This window comes from Notothenia rossii (assembly GCF_949606895.1).
Source record: "Notothenia rossii genome assembly, chromosome: 12".
Classification (NCBI taxonomy): Eukaryota; Metazoa; Chordata; class Actinopteri; order Perciformes; family Nototheniidae; genus Notothenia; species Notothenia rossii.
This window is the reverse complement of record NC_136911.1, coordinates 5,058,695-5,079,872: the sequence shown is the minus strand read 5'-3', so window position 1 is coordinate 5,079,872 and position 21,178 is coordinate 5,058,695. Positions and strand designations below refer to the sequence as shown.

Here is a 21,178-nt window from a genome sequence, read left to right as displayed (position 1 = left end):
CCAAACATGGCTAACCGCGGTTACCCATTATCCTTGGTGATACAACAGTGTTTCACTTGCAACACTAGATGTATTCATTACTCTGGTTGCCATGACACAGCTTTAGAATAGAGTCATGCCAAACCAAGTTCTATTTATATAGCACATTTTTAAACGATATTTGGTCAAGCTTTATACATTATACATGTGTCAAAGTAGTTTTAAAATGTAAATGCAATGAGGTACAGTCTTAGAACAATACACACAAATTAAAACTATTTCTGTATCATCTACCTCTGTTATACCTGATATGAAATATAGAACACATTAGAGTATTTCAACGTGTAATATATTTGTATACCATTCCATCTTTCAGTCTCCTCCCACCACACCTATCACGAGTCCTACCACATCCTCATCATCCTACCAGGAGCAGGCGAGGCGCTTCTATGGCTCAGAACGTTCGGCCATGTCTTTGAAATCCCCTCCCCCTCTTTCCCCTGGACGAAGATCCGACCCCTCTTCTTCTCTGTCCTCACGCTCCTCGGTCAATCGCAACCAGGACAACTACGGCAGTAGCGATAGCCGACGGCTGCACAACACGGGCTCCTCGTCTTCGCTGTCCACATGGAACGGCGGAGGCTCCACCACCTCTGTTGATGCCAGCAATAACTATCTCCTGTCTCTTCCTCCACCGTCATCCCGCACTCCATCAGGAGGAGGTGCAGCCAGCATGCCCTCAAGTCCCCGTCTTGGCCGCCGCAGTTATGGCACCCAAGAGCCAGTGCCCAGCAGTAGGACCAGGAAATACTCAACAGGCTCTCTTAATGGCTTGACGGGAGGAGGGCACAGTCGCTCGCTGCCACGCCTCTGCCCCACCCAGTCTCCCCGTGACAACATCAACGGAGTCCTCACCTTGTCGACGCTGCCTCCACGGCGATCCGATGGCGCTGGCAGTTATAAAGTGAACAAAGACTATTACAATAACAACCACAATGCCAGCCCGGACCTCAACCACAACTCCAGCCAGCATTCCTCCAACAGGAATCAAATCCGAAACACAACTCAGGGAGAAAGTGTTGTGTCTATCTCCCTTTCCTCCCCTAAAATCTTGCCCCCCACCACTTCCTCTATCTCTGCCACCACTGCCCCACCGGATGTGACCCTCCCATCTAAGACAGGGGGCTCCTCTTCTCCTCGTGTGGCCAAGAAAGTCAGCCTGACCTCCACCAGCTCTGTGGGCTCCATCAGCCCCACGACCTCCAACCCTCCAGAGCAGGAACGGCTGGCTAGCAATGTGTTCTCCAGCGAGAGGGAGAGGCTCACTGCTGCCCCGGGGCTTGGATTTGGAGAGAGGGGGTCTTCCTTTGGGAAGGCGGGGCTGGAGCCTTGGATGGGGCTGGGTGAGAGGAGGCAGTCGTTTGGAAAGGCAGGAGTGACCCCACCTGGAGGTTTCAGGGAACGAAGGGGGAGTATCAGCTCACTGAGCGGGAAGGAGGAGCTGACCGACTACCACCAGCACCAAAAGGAGGAAAGACTCCGCGAGCAGGAGGTGGAGAGACTGGTGAGTTTGAGTGTGTTTGCACATGTGGCTTTCTTTATAATGTTCCTCATGTTCCCCGCATCTGCCAATTCCACTGATGGAAAAATTATGCAATCGGATCAAATGTCTCTGGATAGAAGTTATGATATAAGCTGCGATTCAGACCACATCTGGTGTCATTTGCAAATCAGTTGCAGACTTGCAGACTGTTCACAGGTGAGCAGTGTGTTGCTGTAAGGATTGCTGAAAGAACATAGTGTTTACATTTGAATTTGAATATAGTTTTGCATAAAGGTGCAATCACACCCAGTTTAAGAATGCATCCTCTACACCAGTGGTTCTCAACTGGTCAGGCCTCGGGACCCACTTTTTACTTGGTCAACACATCGCGACCCAACATTTTGAAGCACTCAAATCTATTCAACAAAAAAACGTGCTGTAATATATACGCTTTTCAGCATACAATATTAATACAAGTGAAGTACAGTGCATATATCCCTTCACAGAACTAAAGTATGCTTTTAAAAAAGGTTTAATGAGATGATGGAATCAAGGCTGAACTATATAAAAAGGCACACATGCTGAAAACCCAACCCCAGGAGATTTCTAGAAATACATAACATAAACTATGCATTCTGGTACACTCTGAGAAGAAAATAAATAAATAAATCTATTACTACCCGACATATTAATAATATTTTATGCCATTGTTTGTTTTTCACTTTGTTCTGACATCTTGCTGCGAGAAGAGTAAAGAGGAGATAGTCTGTGTGACTTACTTTAAATTGTGGGTAAGGGTAGATAGCTCCCATTGTTCTGCGACCTGTCAATCATCAAACCGGGGGTCATATTTCATTATGTGTTCATTTTTATCTGAAGTTGTACCCATGGATGTATAAAGAAGAGTTCTACCGCAAAGTTATTCTCCGTGGGGACTTCCGGCAACAATCTTGATTCTGATTGGCCAGAAGACTCGAAAAAACATCAGCAAAGATATTTTATTGAGAAGATGATCACTACGTGACAGAAGTTTTCAAATCCGTTTATGGTCTCCGGTACTTCCACGCCGACTGCATGCACAGCACTAGAAAATCGGGCCTTCAAAATAAAAGTTTGACCCCCCCCCCCCCCCCCCCCCCCCCAACCAAAAAAAAAAGAATTCCAATTTTTTTTTTCTTTACTCACACATCCACGACCCACTCGAAACGGGTCCGCGACCCACTTTTGGGTCAGTTGAAAACCACTGCTCTACACTATCCTCCTTGTCCTCTCAAACTCACTCTCCCAAGGAGTGTCTCACACACACACACACACACACACACACACACACACACACACACACACACACACACACACACACACACACACACACACACACACACACACACACACACACAATGAGGTACACCACTCAACAGATGCCTCTGGCAGTAAGCCCATACTAACAGGACTATTCTTAACCCTGTGCTTGGGGTGTGTGTGTTAGTGTATGTGTGTTGCGTGTTTGTGTCAGTCATCTGGAGGTCCGCCCAGTGCGGTTCGGACCACTAAAGAGCCACAGAACACATCAGTCAGATGTGGGCTAGAGAAACCATGAAGATTAGAGAGTGCAGTGGTAGTGTAGCAGGTGGATAAACCCACAGATGCTCAACATGTAATGACAACTGGACTCATAATCCAACATCCTCCTTCTTTTAACCTCTCTTTCACACAGCCATATTCTGATAAGTGGCCTGTGAGAGATAGTTTTCAGGATGCTGTTCAAACCGAACTGCATTTCCCAAGCATCTCAGCGGCTTTAACCTACACAATTTGCACTTTGTCCAATATCAATATCGAACACTTACTTAAACCCAACAGTTTTGCATTAGATGTGGTTTTTCCATCAAACCAATAGATTTTAGTTTTAGGTGCAATTTAAAAAAGCAGCATCCCAAAGTCTAATTTAATCTCTAAATTATTATTATTTTTAAATATATATTTGTATAATGAATCTGAAAGACAACAAAGAATTAACTGTTTTTGGTAGTTCTTATAAGATATACTGCTAGATATTATAAAACAACTTCAAGTCTAGTGTCTGTGAATCCAAGGCTGAGCTCAGGAAAGTCTTAACCGTGTCTGCCCTCTAGTGGTGTGACAGGACACGTGCACTATTTCCATGTTGAGATGTTATTTTAATTAGCAAAATAAGTCGAGCTGCAGCAAAGATTCTTTGAATACAAACGACTTTATTTCACCTCAAAAGCACAGCTGGTTAGAGGGGTTTCCTTACTTTTCTCTCTCTTTTCTCTTTTCTTTTACCCTCACTTTCTTGTAATTTTTTCTCCATTTTTTTCTCTACTGTACGTAGCCTTCTTGCTTCAGTGTGTCTTCCTCACCCTCTCTCTGTGTGTCTCTCTAGTTGACAGCTATTTACTATAAGGGCTCCAGAGAGGCTTGTCTATTAGAAAAGAACAAGGTGATAAACAGACACAGCATCAGCTCCTGGTTCACATAGCACTATGCATGGGGTGTGTTTGTGTGCTGTACGCTGGTAAACAATTTGGAATCTGTTCATATCATTTATTTGATTTGAATAAAATACAATTTCTAAACTAATGTGATGAATGACGAGGAACATAATGTAGGCTTTGTGTAGCTCTAGGACAGGGGTCTGCAACCTTTTTGACCAAAAGAGCCATTTTGCTCCCTTTTCCCCAACATTTTTTTGTCTGGAGCTGCAAAACATATTTCATAGCTTGATAGCTTATAAAGTTGTATTTATTGTTATATCAGACACAAATTACAGTTTTTTTGCATTTATTAGGCTATTTATTACATTATTTAAACTGTTAGCCTCTAATAAGAAACAAAGGAGAATTAAAAAATAATACACAGGCCTACTTTAAAATAAATTAAACACAGCACTTGGGGAGTCCTCTGCACATTTGAAGGAAAAAAATATAATTAAAATGGGCCCACTTTGAAATAAATAAAACATATAGCTACACCCTAAAAAGAGTTAACGGTGGGGTAGGTAAGAATGGAGAAACCAGCTCGAGTGCGCTAGAATTTGAAAATACACAGCCGTAAAAAATCTGCCACTTCCTTACAGAGCCCCTCCTCCAACACACACGAACGCGCACATGACCAATGAGGGCACGAGATAAGTTTGTGCACAGATGGAAGGCTGACAGGCAGGTAGGCCATCCAGTTACTTTAGCCGGGCCGGCTCAGATGATTGGCTTGTGCTTTTTACAGCGCTACGGCTCCCAGAGATTAATTTGTTTATGTATTTATTGTCAAAGCATTTAATATATTCATTGCTATCGGGACGTTAAGAGCATTCCATGGAATATAACAAAAAGTGTTTTCTGAAATAAATTACATACCCCATTGAATTATGACTGAAGATCGTCAGCTGTCTTCCTCTGCCTTGTTGTTCCTCGATACGTAAAGGCTGCAGCACCTTTGACAACTTCTCTCTACATATCAAACATACCGGTAAACCAGCATCGTTTGCTGTGAAACATATAACTCTCTCCAGTCCACGCAGAATTAAATCCTGTGATCCTCCGGTACTTTTCTTTTCTTTGATTTATCCATAGTCCGCTCATGGAGCCGGGGGTAAGGTTATTCACCTGCAAGAAAAGACGCTACCGCGGGACCGTAGCAGGATGTGACGCATATTTTAGTTGACCTAATTAAAACCGTTTTTTATTTTATTTATGTGTCACAGTATCACTTCAAAATACAAAATACGAAACATTTTCAACCGTGCAAGAACATTTTAATAGCCCTACAAATACTTTTATTTTATTTCCTTCTTATTTTTGTCTAAACTCAAGGGAGCCAGAGCAGAGGGCTTAAAGGGCCGCAGGTTGCCGACCCCTGATCTAGGATGTCTCTCTTCAGAACTGCTTATCTCTTGAATCTCTCATCTTTCATTATCATCACTTCACCTGGTTCAGATTCCTTCCTGCAGCACAAAGTGTCCTGTTTCCAGTCACATTCCTGTGTTTGAAGTCATGGCCTGTTCTCGTGCACACTTCCTATCATAGTTGACAGCTGTCTACCTTCTCATTAGCTCACTCTTTCTCTCTCTCTCTCACTCACACTCAAACACATTCACACACCTCTGTTCCACATTCTTTTTCCTAACCTCCATTTCTAATATTACATACACAGGCTTGCTGTGTGGCTTACATACTTCCCTCCTCCAGAAAAGCTACTGGTGAACCTACCAGGGGTATTTTGACCCTCTGCAGCCTCCGTAGCTCCTCATATAGCTATAGTTAAGGAAGGCAGAACTGTGGAAAGGGAAGCTCTTGATTCCCAGTTAAAGGATAATATTATTTCTAGGCTCTACAAATGATGAACTTAACTAAATTATGTAAATCACAAACAAAACAGGATTGTACTGAATTTATCCGGGACTAAACAAGGACATTTAAACTAGAGGGAGTGACTTCTGCGATGCTCCCCCAGGTAACCTGATCATTGGAAACTTTATTTTATGATGGAAAGAAATCATACCCGCAGAGCTGTTGGCACTTCTATATAGTATGGAACAAAACAGAACATTCAATCTGTGCATTTTTTTTTAACCAAATTGAAAAAAATATGCATGTGAAGAAATATAAAAAATGCAATGTGTATTTTATACTGGTTTTGAATATTTAAAATCTGACAAATGTAAGTTTGCATTTACGTATAATCCTAAATTGCTTGTTGTCTCGTTTAGTGTGTGTGTGTGTGTGTGTGTGTGTGTGTGTGTGTGTGTGTGTGTGTGTGTGTGTGTGTGTGTGTGTGTGTGTGTGTGTGTGTGTGTGTGTGTGTGTGTGTGTGTGTGTGTGTGTGTGTGTGTGTGTGTGTGTGTGTGTGTGTGTGTGTGTGTGTGTGTGTGTGTGTGTGTGTGTGTGTGTGTGTGTGTGTGTGTGTGTGTGTGTGTGTGTGTGTGTGTGTGTGTGTGTGTGTGTGTGTGTGTGTGTGTGTGTGTGGTAGCACATAATTATGATACATTTATAGAATGCACATCGGCTACACATCCAAAACAGCATTAGAGTTTAAACATTTTTTTTTTAATATAACAAATTGTTATAACTTGTTTGGTTGGGACTTTCTTGAATTAACATTATCACGTCATTCTAACAAAAATAACTTCAAAACTAGATTATTTATTTTGAAAAGTATTGTAACTATTTGTAACTGCTACAGAGAGTCAAATTCCTTGTTTGTTTATCCTCTTACTTTGCCATTAAAGCTGATCCTGATAACTCACGCACATGCGTTCTCTGACATCTCAGGAGCGACAGCGTCTGGAGACCATCCTGTCTCTGTGCTCGGAGCTGGGCCGGTCTGAGAGAGACGAAGGCGGACCCGCTCCCACTTCAGCCGTGACGGATCTCCAGAAGATCAACCAGGAGCTCGAGAAGCTTCAACTGAACGACGAGGACGATGACGACACACCATCGGTCTTTTCTGATTCTTCAGCTGTTAACGGAACGGGGAACGGACACATGGCGTCCCATGGATCAGAGAATGGCTTCTATGACGATGATCTGCCGGTACGACGGAGGCGCAGCAGTGGTCAGCGAGACAACAGGGCCGAATCACCTGCTGTCAGCCTGCGGAGCTTCGCCGCCTCACCTTCTCCACGTGCACAGAGGAACAATGAGGTACAAGAGATTCAAATTGGCTCCCACTTGTATCACATATTCTTATCAAAGTCATTTTTTAAGGTTACAAATGTAATTTAATTAGAATAAATGAATGTTCTACTCTGTGACGAAAATATATGATCCTGTCTCTTTTTAATGGGTCGAATACATGTTAAATGTAAATTCAGTTTCAAACACATCCATTAAATGAAACCGCTAAAGGAGCAACTTTTGACTTTGGTCAGCTTCTTCAAAGATTCATCAGGATTGATGTGTGAGGTGTTTTTGCTCCCTGTTCTTTCTCAGGAGACAAGGATCACTCCTTAATACTTGGAAAGTATCAACATACACATTCTTAAAGCACACAGATGGGATATATTTACAGCTCATTTATTAGATTAGAGCAGGCCAAGTGTTAGACATTAGAATGGACAGCTGTGGTTTGTGTGTTGGTGTGTGTGACTTGAGGTTTTGTGGCTGCACAAGACCAGAACTACAGAAGTTCAACCAATTTCATCACAGATAGAAATGGTCGTGTTAGTGTTTATGGTGACAACTAACTACCATGGAACCCATATAATGATTATGTTTTAATGTCTTAACAATCTGTGGTGTTTGTTCCCAGGCTTTTGATGATGCAGCTCGTCGCCGCGGACAGGCAATAAGGGCTTCAGAGGAGGAAGTGAGGCGTGTAGAAGAAGAGAGGATCCAAGTACTGAACAACATGGAGGAGCTGGAGCAAAAGATCAAGGAGCTGGACAACCAAATAGAAGAATCTGCCCAAGAGGTAAAGAGCGAGGGAGGACGGCGCTTTGGGCTGACACACACAGCAAAAAAGCATTTCTTTCACACATCATTTATTGTATGTAACCCAGGATCTCTACAAATGACTCACGTACAGCTGTGTATTTATGAAAGGTGGAGCTGGAGCGAGCTCTGGTCGAGGCTGAGCAGGAGTCGGAGGTAGCCGCTCTCCAGCAGGAAAGAGATGCTCTGGAAGCGCTTCACAACAAGATGACTGACCTGGAATCCAAGTCCCAGCATGAAAAAGAAAAGGTACATAACAGGCTCGGTTCATTGTAAAGCAGAGAGTGAAATTGATACCTTCTGTGATCGATAATGGCGGAGAAGGGAGAAATATACTACATTTCATATTGAACATACATACACTACTCTGAGACTCTCTCTGACACATTTCGGGGTCATGTGACCAACTGGTAGGTGTTAATCCTTCCCATGCTGTCTCTGGTCCAAATATATATCTGTTAATACTGCCCAGGGTATAGCGGGCACCATTTGATCCTATCTCACACACACTCTGGGTGTGGTTGAGTGTGTGTGATAGTCGGTCGCCATTTATACCAACATATGGTGTCATTGACAGGGTGGGGAATAAGTGGCTAAACGGATTGAATTTGTCGTGTGTGTGTTTGTGTGCACATGCTGCCTTGGTATCTGGATATTTTACACTCTGGGATTCCTAGCCTAATCGTGAAATCGTGCTGGACCCCACGGCCCTTAAATACTGTTAATGATGCCGAGTTAGACGTAGGGAAAGATGTTTGTTAGTGTTGCCCTGATGGTTGAATAGGCAGGTGAAGTTGAGTGCTTGTACAGATTTTGGACGTGTGTTATTCGAGGAGCATTAATCCACTGAGCCATTGCTTCTCATCCAATCATTTCCCTTTAAACAAACAGAAAAACCATCAGGTGACAGAACTCATGACACTTTCATTCTACCTTCATTACTACTCCCCAGATCTCCATCCCTTTAGTTCATTCCTGCAGCTTTACCTCCCTTCCTCCCTCCTGGCTAACCTCGCTGACCTGATCGCCGTAGTAACTAACTGTGGCTCCCCATATCCCACTAACGCTGCCATCCTCTCTCTGTCCTGTGTGTGTGTTTGTGTGTGTGTGTGTGTGTGTGTGTGTGTGTGTGTGTTTCCTTGTTCGTCTGTACACATCATCAAATGTGCACATGTACGTCTGCGCGTCTATGTGTCGTGAACATGTGTGTATGCCAGGCGTGCGAGGTGCTACAGGCAGAAAGGGGCAGAGTAGAGAGGTTGGCTCAGATTGTGTGCGAGCAGCGCTCCCAGCTGGACAGCTGCCCTGAGGCCACCAAGGAGCCCCTGCAGGAGCAGCTGGCCAGGGTCAGTGTACACACACACACACACACACACACACACACACACACAGAATGTACAACACATAGAAAAGCAAAAAACTCAAATTAAATGGGAAAGGGCTCTGCATGCGTACATGTATAGAACAGAACAAAGGCCGATGTAGAGATACGTAATGCTGGCATACTTGAACTTACACACATCTTTTCTCCAGAGCTAACTTGCTCTCCACCCCAAGGCTACCTCTGATCTAATCTTGGATCCTGTTCTCTTTGCAATATCTAACTTTTAGGTTTCAATGTCTACACATCTTTATTTCACCAGGGTTTGAGCCTGTATAAAGTAACTCAAGAGTTTGGATTCAAGAGTTTGGCTATTAGAGAAATGTTGCTGATGTTCCGGCATTGGGTCTAATTGGCAAAATGCAGCATGGCAAGTTCCCTGTGTGTGTCAATACAAGTCTTTTTTGTTTACCTGCATCTTAAATGTATATAAAGTGTATGTGCATAACAGTATGTCTAGTTGAGATGAATTTGTCTTGCCTATTTAACCTGTGAGTGGTTCATTGTGTATGTCCAGGACTGTGAGGTTTTGGATGCAGAGTCAAAACGCTTCGAGGACCTGGAGTTCCAGCAGCTGGAGAAAGAGAGCAGGCAGGACGAGGAGAAGGAGACGCACACACAACATCTTCTCCGGGAGATCGCAGACTTCCAGCGGAGCAGTGTGTCTCGCAAGGTAACAGCGCTCTGTTTGTGAATGAGTCAGGCCTGAGTCATGCTTTATGAGCGAGCTATAAATGTGTAACAAGCTTGTTTTGCTTTTCCTTCAGGAGCGACTGTTAACTCTTAAGAAGCAGGCAGTGCAGATTACCCAGCAGGCTCAGCGAGAGAAAGAGAGCTTCTTGAAGGAGAGGAGCACCCTCGAAGCAATGCTGCAAAGAGTACGAAGACCTCCATGTTTACAATTCATGCATGTGGTCATCCTTCCTTCTGTGTATAAGCGAAAAGAAAAACCATCAAATAAAAGTTCCTTTCGTTTTTAACATTGTTTTTTTGTCTATTAGGAGAAAGAAAACCTCTCCATGCTGGAAAGGAAATATGCTGAGCTCACTGGTGGCCGAGGTTTCACTCTCAGAGAGGTAGGTTTGATTGACAGCTGTCAACAAGGAAATCAACTCTGTCTGCCTCTTAGAATTAAGAAAAATCAAGTGGGCTGGACTCTCATCATTCTTTATCGTTGGGGTTTCCCTCTCTGCTAGGAGACAGCCTCTGTGGCTGATGTGTGTCAGTCCTTTAGCGATGGTTGCCATGACACCACCTACTCCAAACTTTCTCTTCCTCCAGTCAACCCTTGCGCCTTCTCATCCCTCCTTTCCTCTATTTCCCGCAAGAAAGCAGAGGTATTTTTGATGGTTTCACTAATATTTCCTTGCTCTGTTCCTTTTTGTTTGAATCCATCTGATCCTAACTTCCTGTCCTTCGTTCCTTCCTCCTGGTTACTTCTTTCTGCTTTTTCGATTTCTTGTTGTAACTACCAGGACAGAGACTCATTTCATTCATTCTGAGCACAAATTATACTCATGTGTATTAATACTGAGGTAACCTTGTAACAATGTCTATTGTCTCATGTAACCAACCCAATTCATGTTCTAAGACAGTGTAAGTTCTAATTGTTGCTTTGAAACGGCTAAAATCACCACTAAATGTGTCCGCATCGTTCTAACAACTAATTCTCAAGTTTGTAATTAAACGGCTGACTCACTCCATGCTATGCCTCACCCCTTCTCTCTCCCTTCTTCTCTACATGACACTTTTCCAGGGCTATGTCACAGTCAGTGAAATCAATGAGCTTTACTCACAGCTTGGGGGGGACCCTAAACCCGCCCCTGCCCCCGCTCTGACCAATGCCTCTACTGAGTCCGGGGGGAAGCCCTCCTCTGACGAAGACACCCCTAAACCACCGGAGGACGAGGTGTGTGTAGTGGTGTTAGGGGCTAGATGGTGCAAAGTGTGTGTTTGTATGAAAGAGTGCGTTTCCCTAATTTTCCACCTTCTTTTGAACTCTTCCAGTTTTCTGACAATGTGCCTTTCTTCTCTCCGAAGCTCTGTCATTCTTCTTCTCCTGCCGACTGTGTCTCCTCTTCTTCCTCCTTTCATTTTTCCCCCCGCCCCCTCCCCAAAACACCCTCTGTGCATTGGCCGGAGAACATGGTGTCCTATCGAGACCCCTCTCCCCTCCCTGACTCCCCCCCACCTCCCCTTCCTGTCAAAAATCACCGCCAGCGACACAGGCAGGTAACGCGTGTGTGTCTGTCTGTGTGTGTCCGCAACTTTGTGTTTGTCTGTTTTTAGTGTGACATAAAAGAAGCAAAACAAATGGTGGCACACTCCTGCTCCATATGCATTTCTTCTTTTATCTAGATGACGTTTCGTCCCTCTTCAAAATCAGCAACACAATGCGTAGAAGCCACATTTCACACTATTGCTTTGATTGATTCATTTACATCTCGTTTGGTCAGCATTTCCGTTTGCTGGAAGAGAGGAAAAGGTCTGAGAGAGGAGGGGGGTCGCATCTAAGTGACACATTACCCAGGAAGAAAACCACACCTATGATGACCCCCCAGTTCACCTGTGCCACACTGGGACGCAGCTACCCTACCAAGGTACACATACACAGTGATGTTGACATAATGCATCACCAACACCAATGATTACAAATTCATCAATGCCAAACTTTTCTCTCAAACTATTTTTAGCTTATGTGCTTAAATGTAACATTCAATTGTATTGTGTGTTGTAAATATGGCAGAATTCTGAAGATGCAATAATGTTTATTTAATTTACAAAACATGGAAAGGAAACAGTTTTTCTTGTTTGTTGTTTACAGTCCCATCATCCCCTGGTACAGAGCACAAGTTGTGGCAGCATTCTCCCAAGATTTCTCTCCTTATCCAACAAGGAAGCTGAATCTCGACATCTGCATAAAGGTACACACACACACACACACACACACACACACACACACACACACACACACACACACACACACACACACACACACACACACACACACACACACACACATAAAGAAAGTACATTGAGAAATCTCTCTTTTTATTCTGTTCTGTCCACACTCACACTTCCCTTGGCTGTCACATGAAAAGGCCCCTAATATGGTAGCACCAACGTGTGTGTGTGTGTGTGTGTGTGTGTGTGTGTGTGTGTGTGTGTGTGTGTGTGTGTGTGTGTGTGTGTGTGTGTGTGTGTGTGTGTGTGTGTGTGTGTGTGTGTGTGTGTGTGTGTGTGTGTGTGTGTGTGTGTGTGTGTGTGTGTGTGTGTGTGTGTGTGTGTGTGTGTGTGTGTGTGTGTGTGTGTGTGTGTGTGTGTGTGTGTGTGTGTGTGTGTGTGTGTGTGTGTGTGTGTGTGTTCATTTGTTTATCTGACGGTGGAGATAGTGCAGGAATGTAGGTGGAGGAGGACTGCTCCATTAAGTCATATTGTCTATGCGTTTGTTTATGTGTGTGAGTGAGTTAACAAGAGGTGCTTGTTTGAGTATAAATTATATATTCATTGTTTTAACAATTAGACAAAAAAACAACTAAAAAGTAGATTTCTTCATGTCAGCTTTCTGCCACAAACATCACCCAGCTATTTCCAATCATTAAGATAACTGGTTCATTCACCACAAGACACAATTGAGGTCAAGTTGATGATGTGTATATTACTGTTGTGAATGAAAGTGTAATAACTTATGGGCAAACCACCCAATTACACATATAATAAATAAGATAACTCTTCCATTGCTGCACTTTTTACAAGACATATATCCAAAAGAGTATGATTTGCTCTGTGTTGTTATAGTGCTGCTGTGTTTCCCAGACACTGTGCATGTGTCTGGCCCCTGAGTCCCTCTGGTCCCTTGATCAGGCTCATCAGATGGGTGGGTCTGCTGCATGGAGCAGATGCTATCAGGCTTTCTGTGTGTTTATTCCTGTAGTCAGAGGCCGTGTTAAGTGTCTGCACAGTAATTGTGTCATTATTTCTCCTTCTACTTCTGAGGACATCTCATTTTCTTTCCAGACATCTTTGGTTGGCTTTATAGGACTTGCTCTTCTTCATTTTGAAGCCTGTTGGTTAATTTGCGAGCCCTTATATTTAAACAAGAGTAGTTACATCTATGAGGTTTGGATTTATATTTTGACTAAGAGTTTAAGAGCGTTTCACAGTGGCGGGGCATTGTGATCCAAAATTGACCCCATCCGGGCAGACTTCTGTCTCAGATGAGAAGACAGAGACAGGTACAACATGAAGAAGAAGAAGATGGAATAGTTCGTCCCTCCTGAAGCTGTTGTTAATGTTCTCTTTCTGTGTGTGTCTCCAGCTCAGTCCGGGTCCCGAGCAGCTTCCCAGACCAACGTCTACCTCGATGCCTTCGGGTACAGCGACAACCAGGCCTTCGACACGATGAGTGTGGATAGTTCGGACTCCATTGAAACCAGCATCTCTGCATGCTCTCCTGATAATGTCTCCAGGTAGGTGTTGCAGGAATGTGTTGTTTGTGTATGTACAAAAGGAAGAGAAGCAAAGTGTAAAGAAAAAGAAGTGCATGACGGAAAGGTTGTATAGTTGAAATATGACAAACAGTTGAAAATTCAAAAATATCTCTTTGTGTTTGTAATATGAAACATTGACTGTAGGAAGGGGGTTGGGGTTGGGGGCTTCAAAGTGAGTAGAAAGTGGGTTAATGCAAAAAGTGTGTGGAGCTGCAAGGCAGAAGTCTCCCGCCTTTCACGCTCCCTCCTCAGAGACTAAGATGTGTAGTAGTGTGTGTGTGTGACTCGAGTTAAGGGGGACTCTTGATTAGTGTTCTATGGGTCAGGTTACAGAAGAAGGAAAACGTGAATGTGTGTGTGTGTGTGTGTGTGTGTGTGTGCGTGCGTTCACATTCAAACCCCTCAGGTTCAGATGAGTGTGGAGGTACACTTTGGGGTTCACCCCCCATCTGGACTGAAACCATGTGTTCTTGCTTTCCTTCTCTCCTTCTTCCAGTGGTTGCATCTGTCTTTTGTTTCCCCTCCTCTTGTTTCTCTGAATGGTACGGTCTTGTTTCTGTCGTTGGATTTTGAGCAGTGCCAAACCATTTGCAGACTGACCTCTCTGAAAGCTTCCCTGGAACAGGCTGCCTCCTAAAATGCTTCCAAGTTGGATTGTGTTGTACCGGCTTAGATCAGACTTGAAGACGTGTGTGTTGGACCTGAATCTGTGCTGGAAAAAAGGATAGAGCTGGAATTGTTGTTATCCTGTCAGTGATGTGTCCTGATTTCTGGAGATACATGAAGTGTTGCATCGAGAGAAATACACATCTTCTCAAGTGATCTAATTACTTGAATAATCAGAGTTGGTCTACAATGACTATGAGGGTGATTCATTCTCATCGACGGAGGTAAGAGAATGGCTTGGGGAGGGGAGGAAGAGAGGAAAGGATGGACGTTAGGCTTGGATGGATGCATTCTTATGCAAGTACGAGCCTAATTGCAAGTACTAGACTAAATAAATAATGGCAAATGAATGAATTCTACCCATCAGACTGTTATTTAAGTAGGAGTGCATGTCTATTTGTGTCTATGCCTACGTTGTTTATACTGAAAGTGAATAATAATGAACACGCTTACTAACAGCAAACATGTTTAAGAAATATTCACATTTAAAAATGCATTAATTCAAAAGTGAAAAGTCCTTAACGTGTAGGACAGAGTAAAGAGTGCAAGGTATGTGGATTTCTTATGAAAGTGAAAATAGATTTGCAAAAAATAGTGGGAGGGAGCGGGAAAGGATTCTTTTTCCTTTTTTTGCTCTTTTCAATTATTTGGGGTACCCTACTTCTTTCCCCCTCGCACTCCCTCCCTCCCTTCCTGATTTGTTTAGACTGAGTCTAATGTGGACCATTCATCTTAACAATGTTGTTACATCATCACAAATCAACACTGGGTATCCATTTCCTTTCTGGCTCAGGATGAGAGAGAATGTGTGTTTGCTGGTCAGAGGGAGGCGGAGAGGAACTTTTGAGAGCAAAATACTGTTTCACATGAGTACCATATACACACATCTTTAGCCTGTGATGTCAGGCAGGAATGCATGTCATGTGTAGACCATCTGCAGTGTGAGAGACCTGGAGCTGGGTGAAGCTGTCCTAAACCGAGGACAGGGACAAAAAGCAGAGAGTCAGAAAACTTTACAGAGACGAAAAAGAGAGGTCTGATCCCTAGATTGCCTTGGCATCGAGGCTTCCTCTCATAATGGAGTTCCTGTTTGAACACACACACACACACACACACACACACACACACACACACACACACACACACACACACACTGTATGCATAAACACAGCCTTTTTTGGAAGGGTTTTTTCTGGATACTTGGATAATTGCACAGATGTTTAACGGAAATTAATTTTTTTTTTTCTTAAACTTGGATTATGCTTATACTTCAACACAGTCATCTGTACATCCACTACTGAACTGAGGTGCTCCGAATATGTAACACCTGAAAAAACATGGCGAAGACAGAATGGCGGCGGTTTGTCACGCTTGCTGCCTGTGCAGAAGGTTTAATTGATTAACTTCATGACACTTTAATTGTAATTTAGGTTCAGCCAGATGACAGATGATTTAGAGTTTGTTTTCCATGACTGTAAGCCAAGTGGTTAATTGTGCAGAACCAACGTTTTCCTCTACTGTGTTACTCTAATGTGTGTAACGTGTGTTTGGGTGCTGCAGTGCCAGTACGTCAAATATGGCCAAGCTAGAGGAGATGGAGCGACTGCTGAGAGAAGCCCAGGCAGAGAAGCACCGCCTCATCGAAAACAAGGTCACTACCAGATCACATCACAATTATTCTATCAGTTTGTTTTCACAGCTTTGCCGTCTGGAAAGTTTAGGGATAAATATCTTTGTGCATTTGTGACAAATCCACAAACTTAAAGACACATTAATAAAACATTAAAAATGGCTATTTCAATGTTTTCTCAGGAGCAAGAAATGGAAGTGCGAATGCAGGCGCTGGACGAGGAGAGGAAAAGAAGGGAGGACCTGGAGAAGAGGCTGCAGGAGGAGACGAGCAGACGGCAGAAACTCATAGATCGTGAGGTGAAACTGAGAGAAAAGCAGAGGGCACAGGTAAGAAAGACAATGAAGAGATGGGATATCTGTTATCCACTAGATAAAGGGTTATTATGATAAGAAAAGTGTGGTTTGAAATGTGTGATTATTCTTTATTTGTTCATTTTACTGTTAAGTTCCTGTAACCTTTTTAGAGATTGTTTTCACTTTTTAACAACACATTCCATCTTGTTTCTGTGTTTCATATATAATTCCCTCTCCATATGTTTTCAATCCTGCCTGCTTACAGTTCTCAGTATAAGCTTCATCCATCATCTTTTGTTCCTTTGTTTGGACCACCAACTGTTGGCAGAAGAAGAAAGAATCTACTTAACATATGATAGACATCGCATGATTTGTATGAATTAGATCAGGGGTGGCCAACCAGTCAGAGGTTAAGAGCCACGTTTTTTTCTATGCTACTGCAAAGAGCCACATCAAACACACAGTCACTGACACCGCTTGTTTCAGTTTTTTGTTTTCTGGAGACAAGATTTCAACCACGTCACTGATGCATTTTTGTGGCATTGGGATATATATTTTTTAAATCCTCTGGAGCAGAGAGAGGAGCTGTGGATTATTGTTATTGATTAATGCATCAGTGTTTCTTAGGGTCAACAACACTAAACTCACAACTTCAAATGAAAGCGTTTAGTTTATTTAATAAAAGAGCACATGTTCAATGTGAAAAGTAACAGTAGTTATAGATTATTTGCAATGTGGTGCATTATTTAAAAAAAAAATAATTATATATATATATTTTTTAAACACCTTGAATTTCAGGACAATGGTAGGGGAAACACTGGATAGTGTTTAATCAACGATAGGTTTCCCCTCCCCCTCAAAGGTGATTGGTTCTCTGCATCCAGGTATTATTGTGATTGGCTCTTGGGCCGCATCAAAATTAGACGCGCTGTCATCCTCTCATACTGACACCTGACACCACACATACACACGTAGGGAGAGCCGGGACGAAAGTAACACGGGACGAAAGTAACGGAGCGATTTTATCCGAGCCCAAACAACTTTGACCCGCCAAATTACGTACGTGCAACAGGAGTCAGTGTCTCTCCCCCAAACTCACATATATACAACTCGATATGAACTGAAGAGCCGCATGAAAGTAGGCAAAGGGCCGCGGGTTGGCCACCCCTGAATGATATAAATACATCTTTGTCATTACTTGAAGCAATGCCCTCTTTTCAATGAACCCTCTCTCTCCTCTCTCTGCAGGCCCGGCCGCTAACACGCTACCTGCCGGTGCGTAAAGATGATTTTGACCTGCGGGCTCACATTGAGTCGGCGGGTCACAGCCCAGACACATGCTTCCACTTATCCATCTCTGAGAAGACCTGCAGGGGCTACCTGATCAAAATGGGAGGCAAAATCAAAACCTGGAAGAAACGCTGGTTCGTGTTCGACCGCAACCGACGCACACTCTCCTATTATTCAGGTAGGGGCGGCAAGAGCACACACAGACACAAAAGCATTTGAATAAATGTGATTTATGCGTCATGGCTATTTCTTCTGCAGACAAGCATGAAGCCAAGCTGAAAGGAGTCATCTACTTCCAAGCTATTGAAGAAGTGTATTATGATCACTTGAAGAATGCTCACAAGGTAATGCATGGAAATAACTCCTGTGGTGAAAATGGTGATCTATCATCTTCTAATTACATTTTTAAATGATTTCTCAACCTTTCTCCTTCTGTCTCCTACTTACCATTCATCATCACCCGTCTCCCTCCCTCCCTCCCTTCCTCGTTTTCCTATCCTTTTTCCTGGATCAGAGCCCGAACCCCTCCCTGACCTTCAGTGTAAAGACTCACGACAGAGTTTACTACATGGTAGCTCCCTCTCCTGAGGCCATGAGGATCTGGATGGATGTGATCGTCACAGGCGCTGAGGGATACACACAGTTCATGGTGTAGTGAAGGATACGCAGCCTTCGACGCCTCTTTGTGGCTTTAAAGACTACAATTCATTGAGTCTCCGGATGGATGGTTGCATCATCTGTGCTGAAGAATGTTGCCTTTTGTCCACCTTGTTCACATGAGCACGGTTTTCTATCATATGCGGAGAATTCATGTGAAATGGTAAGCAGATCATTATTTGGATATTTTACGGCCATGGGTTCAATCCAGAGACTTCATGTAGTAAAGTAGATCTGAATGTGCCGTTGTGCTCTCAACGTGTTGTTTAAAGACATACATGTTAATAACATATATTTTACATGAGCTTATTACAACCTGTGTTCTCCAGAGAAGAGCAGATTGACTCCATTTGGGTCATAAGAAGCTTTTTACAAAGGTTGTTTAATGTGGAGAAGCTTTATCTATAATATATCATTATCAACATCACGATTGTCCTTTATGATCAACTAAAAATACCAAATGCTATGTGCCATACAAAGCCTTAACCTTTTCAACTTCACAGTAGAACAGGTGGTCAATTTCACAGTTGTATCAAATATTTTTGACTGTTTCAAGTGTATTTTAATCATATTATGTACAAAATAAAGAATTCATATTCAGTAAGTAAAAGCAGTTGAGCAAATATATTATCATTTTTAACTTTTATTGCCTTGATTTCTATTTTCTGTGGCATTCTCAGGTCTTAACGGTGTGCATGCATGCATCAAATGATCATGTGTGAAATACACGTGTTACAAAGTGCCTCTTCAATGTAAACTCCTATTTACTGAGAGCTCCTATTGTAGCTCCATGGTGCTATTCTCACATGGTTGAATGACTAGTTATCCAAGTACAACCATCACAGAGATGTTCAGTTGATTTAGCTCTAGTAATTCAGCAATGTAAGGATTACTGTTCTGGGTTTACAATAGTGTCGCCACAGGCTCAGTTATGAAGCTCTATTCAAACACCTTTTGAGTCATGCTTGTTATTTTCCAACACGAAGATTTAGTTGAATAGGCCTGAGGAATAATGACTTTTGTTAAGGCACGAAATAGAGATATTTGTACATTTTGTTTCTAAGTTGTAGTTAAGATTAGTGAGGACGGTTATGATCCATATTAAACTCCTTTTGTGTGATTGACACGCATATTATCTTTACTTTTAAGAGCTTAATGTATCTATATGCCAAACTGTTAAAGGTGAGAACACACGAGTGTCTTTTAAGATGTCAGACAGAAAGAATATGGTACAGGAACTCAAAGAAAACTGACTGATATCAAATGTTGTGCTGCTTTGGTCCACTAGCTTTCATGAATTGCTTTTATTACCACTGATTCAAGTTTTTTTTTAACATTGATCACTAAAGCTGCTTTTATATGTCTTATCATACTCCATACTGATCAGTGCCTGCCTCTTGCTATTGCTTTTTACATATTGACCAAAGTACATGTTTATGTGGTGTATTGTATTTGTTTCTTTGCTTTAAATCTTTAAGTACAATAAGATCAAAATGGTATTTGTTTGTTCAACCACTAAAGGAGCTGTTACAGTGGACGTTTCTATGAGCTTAAATGTTCTTCTTTTTCTTTTTGGAAATTATTTTGTATGTTGACCCTTCTGTATTTATGCCGTTACAAATGCATGTATCTTAATTTTGTATTTCCATATATAAATAATAAAAATTGTATATTTTACCTTTTACTGTTTAAGAACTTTCTGTGAGTGCATTATTTCCAAAAAAGTCTTAAAAAGCAAAAATGGGTGGATGTAACTGACTCATTACATAAAGATTAACATTGTAACTGCTGATTACAGGAATAACAAGAGATTTAATTGCATTCTTAACATCTAACTCGAAATTGATTTATTAACTCACTTACTTTAGAACAACAAACCTCAACGGGTTACATTTTAAGTTGTGTACAGACGTGCAATCTTTTGTGAACAACCACACATACCCATGGTGTTGGCCAATTGTTCATAGATAAAAGTATTCATCCGTCAAGAACTGACTACAAGACCTCAATCAATCAATCCCTGATCGTTCAATCCTAAAAGCACAAATAATAATATATAAGATTTTGTCTTTGTAGGTCAAAGACGATCACAAGCGTTTAATGGTTTTGCATTAGAGAGACGCTACACTGCAATGAAAGGAAATATAATAGTTACTAAACAATAAAAACAAATACAAGTTCATATCAAATTGAAATATAAAACTTATATGTGACCGGTTTTAAGGTTCTGTAAATATTTGTACAAATGGCCATGGTTTAGTGAGAACAACAACAACCTTGTATATAAAATACAATGAATAATAATAATAATAATAATAATGTGGCCCAGACAACATTAAAAACGAAATGCTCAGATGCAGCACCCCAGAGATGCAGGGTACAGTGTTAAAGCTGTTCAATATCATATTGCAGTCAGGATGTTTTCCTGACATCTGGTACAAAGGGCTCATTTCCCCCATTCATAAGAGTGGAGACAAATCAGACCCTAATAACTACCGTGGCATCTGTGTCAGCAGCTGTCTGGGGAAATGATTCTGTAGTATTCTAAATAAAAGAATACAAGATTTCCTTAACCAACAATCCATCTTCCTTCCAAAACACCGCACCACCGACCATGTATATACCCTTCACACTTTAGTTAACAAACATGTACACCAAACACAACATGGGAAGATATTCACTTGTTTCATTGATTTAAAAAAAGCTTTCGACTCTATTTGGCACGAAGGGCTCTATTATAGACTTCTACATTGTGGTATAGGGGGCAACATGTACGATCTGGTTCAATCAATGTATT

At 42.2% G+C, this 21,178-nt stretch overlaps 1 protein-coding gene across 5 annotated transcripts in view; it reads left to right on the top strand.

Annotated features, from left to right (window-relative positions):
• The window catches only part of phldb2b (pleckstrin homology-like domain, family B, member 2b), a 38,729-nt gene extending 18,671 nt beyond the window's left edge, over nt 1-20,058 (top strand). For 2 of the 5 annotated variants that reach the window (XM_079662282.1, XM_079662286.1), the window contains 18 exons: nt 356-1,543; nt 6,811-7,182; nt 7,790-7,951; nt 8,083-8,220; nt 9,189-9,317; nt 9,870-10,025; nt 10,120-10,230; nt 10,354-10,428; nt 10,549-10,689; nt 11,109-11,261; nt 11,809-11,952; nt 12,177-12,276; nt 13,671-13,821; nt 16,069-16,159; nt 16,321-16,467; nt 17,683-17,902; nt 17,983-18,068; nt 18,239-20,058. In XM_079662282.1, coding sequence (XP_079518408.1) covers nt 356-1,543; nt 6,811-7,182; nt 7,790-7,951; nt 8,083-8,220; nt 9,189-9,317; nt 9,870-10,025; nt 10,120-10,230; nt 10,354-10,428; nt 10,549-10,689; nt 11,109-11,261; nt 11,809-11,952; nt 12,177-12,276; nt 13,671-13,821; nt 16,069-16,159; nt 16,321-16,467; nt 17,683-17,902; nt 17,983-18,068; nt 18,239-18,379 — 3,705 coding nt within the window. In that variant the 3' untranslated portion in view covers nt 18,380-20,058. The remainder of the gene's footprint in view (nt 1-355; nt 1,544-6,810; nt 7,183-7,789; nt 7,952-8,082; nt 8,221-9,188; nt 9,318-9,869; nt 10,026-10,119; nt 10,231-10,353; nt 10,429-10,548; nt 10,690-11,108; nt 11,262-11,808; nt 11,953-12,176; nt 12,277-13,670; nt 13,822-16,068; nt 16,160-16,320; nt 16,468-17,682; nt 17,903-17,982; nt 18,069-18,238) is intronic. The other 3 variants (XM_079662283.1, XM_079662284.1, XM_079662285.1) reach the window with 3 other exon arrangements.
• Nucleotides 20,059-21,178: the final 1,120 nt, after the last annotated feature.